Source organism: Chelonoidis abingdonii, chromosome 1, assembly GCF_003597395.2.
Source record: "Chelonoidis abingdonii isolate Lonesome George chromosome 1, CheloAbing_2.0, whole genome shotgun sequence".
In the NCBI taxonomy this organism is placed as follows: domain Eukaryota; kingdom Metazoa; phylum Chordata; order Testudines; family Testudinidae; genus Chelonoidis; species Chelonoidis abingdonii.
In genome coordinates, this window is record NC_133769.1 from 369,222,407 (window position 1) to 369,223,506 (window position 1,100).

The 1,100-nt window shown below is 47.3% G+C and overlaps 1 protein-coding gene across 1 annotated transcript; it reads right to left on the bottom strand.

Annotated features, from left to right (window-relative positions):
* Positions 1-414: 414 nt before the first annotated feature.
* LOC116819815 (olfactory receptor 51G2-like) lies at positions 415-1,092 on the bottom strand (the record flags this gene model as incomplete). The annotated part of the gene is made up of 1 exon (XM_032771836.1): positions 415-1,092. A coding segment is annotated over one exon (678 nt), but the record flags the coding sequence as incomplete, so codon positions are not given.
* Between the last annotated feature and the right edge of the window lie 8 nt (positions 1,093-1,100).

Below are 1,100 nucleotides of genomic sequence, written 5' to 3' on the forward strand. Positions count from 1 at the left end.
TGCCTCCCTGGATGTTTAACCAGAGATGGGCCAGGGATGGGCCAGTTATAATGCAAAACAACATCCACATCCCATCTCCTTATTGACTGTATCAAGACTGTTCCAACCATTGATACAGCTCTGTATGGGCCAACACCCCACCATTCACCCCGTCTCTTCAGGAACACAGTAATTTTGTAAATGTTGCTGTCTGCCTTGGTCACCTTCCCCAAGTGCACTGTACTCCCTCACCAGGAAGCAGGAACTGCCCCTATCCCATTATTCCAGGCCTTAGATCCTGCCTGAACCTCTCTCTCCAAAGTGGAGATCAATAGCTTATGTCGTCTCAGATGTAAGGGTTCAGGATGGAATAGGTGTCCCCTGGTTTTCATCTGCCATGTAACCAGCACTGGAATCGGGTAATGAACTGACCCATCACTTGACAAACACCCTGATTATCCTCGCACGAAAGTGTTTGCTTTTCACGCTGTACACAATTGGATTCATCAGAGACGGGACCAGCAGGTAGACGTAGCCCAGGAGAATCTGAAGCAAAGGAGGAGAGCCCTTCCCGAATCTGTGTAACACAGACAAGCTGATCTGTGGTGTGTAAAATAGGACAACAGCACAGAGGTGGCAGATGCAGGTGTTCAGGGCCCTCAGGCATTCCATGGGGGATGCAATTTTCAGCACCGTTTTGAGGAACATCACATAAGAGAGGAAGATGAGCAGTGAATCCAACCCCACCATTAAGAGTGTAATAAACAAACCATAGATGCTGTTGACTGTGCTATCTGAACAAGCCATCTTCATGACCTCCTGGTTAAGGCAGTAGGAATGGGAGAGGACATTGGCTCGACAGTATTGGAACTGTTTCAAGAGAAAGGGGAGTGGGAATGTTAGGACAAACCCTCTTAACACAAACATCAGTCCCATCTTGGCTATTCTCGGAAGAGTTAAGATGGAAGCATATCTCAGAGGGTTACAGATAGCAACAAAGCGGTCAAAGGCCATCAACAAGAGAATGGAGGATTCAATGAATGACAGAGAGTGGATGAAGAACAGCTGGGCAAAACAGGCATCAAGGCTGATCTCCCTAGAGTTAAACAAGTATATGCCCA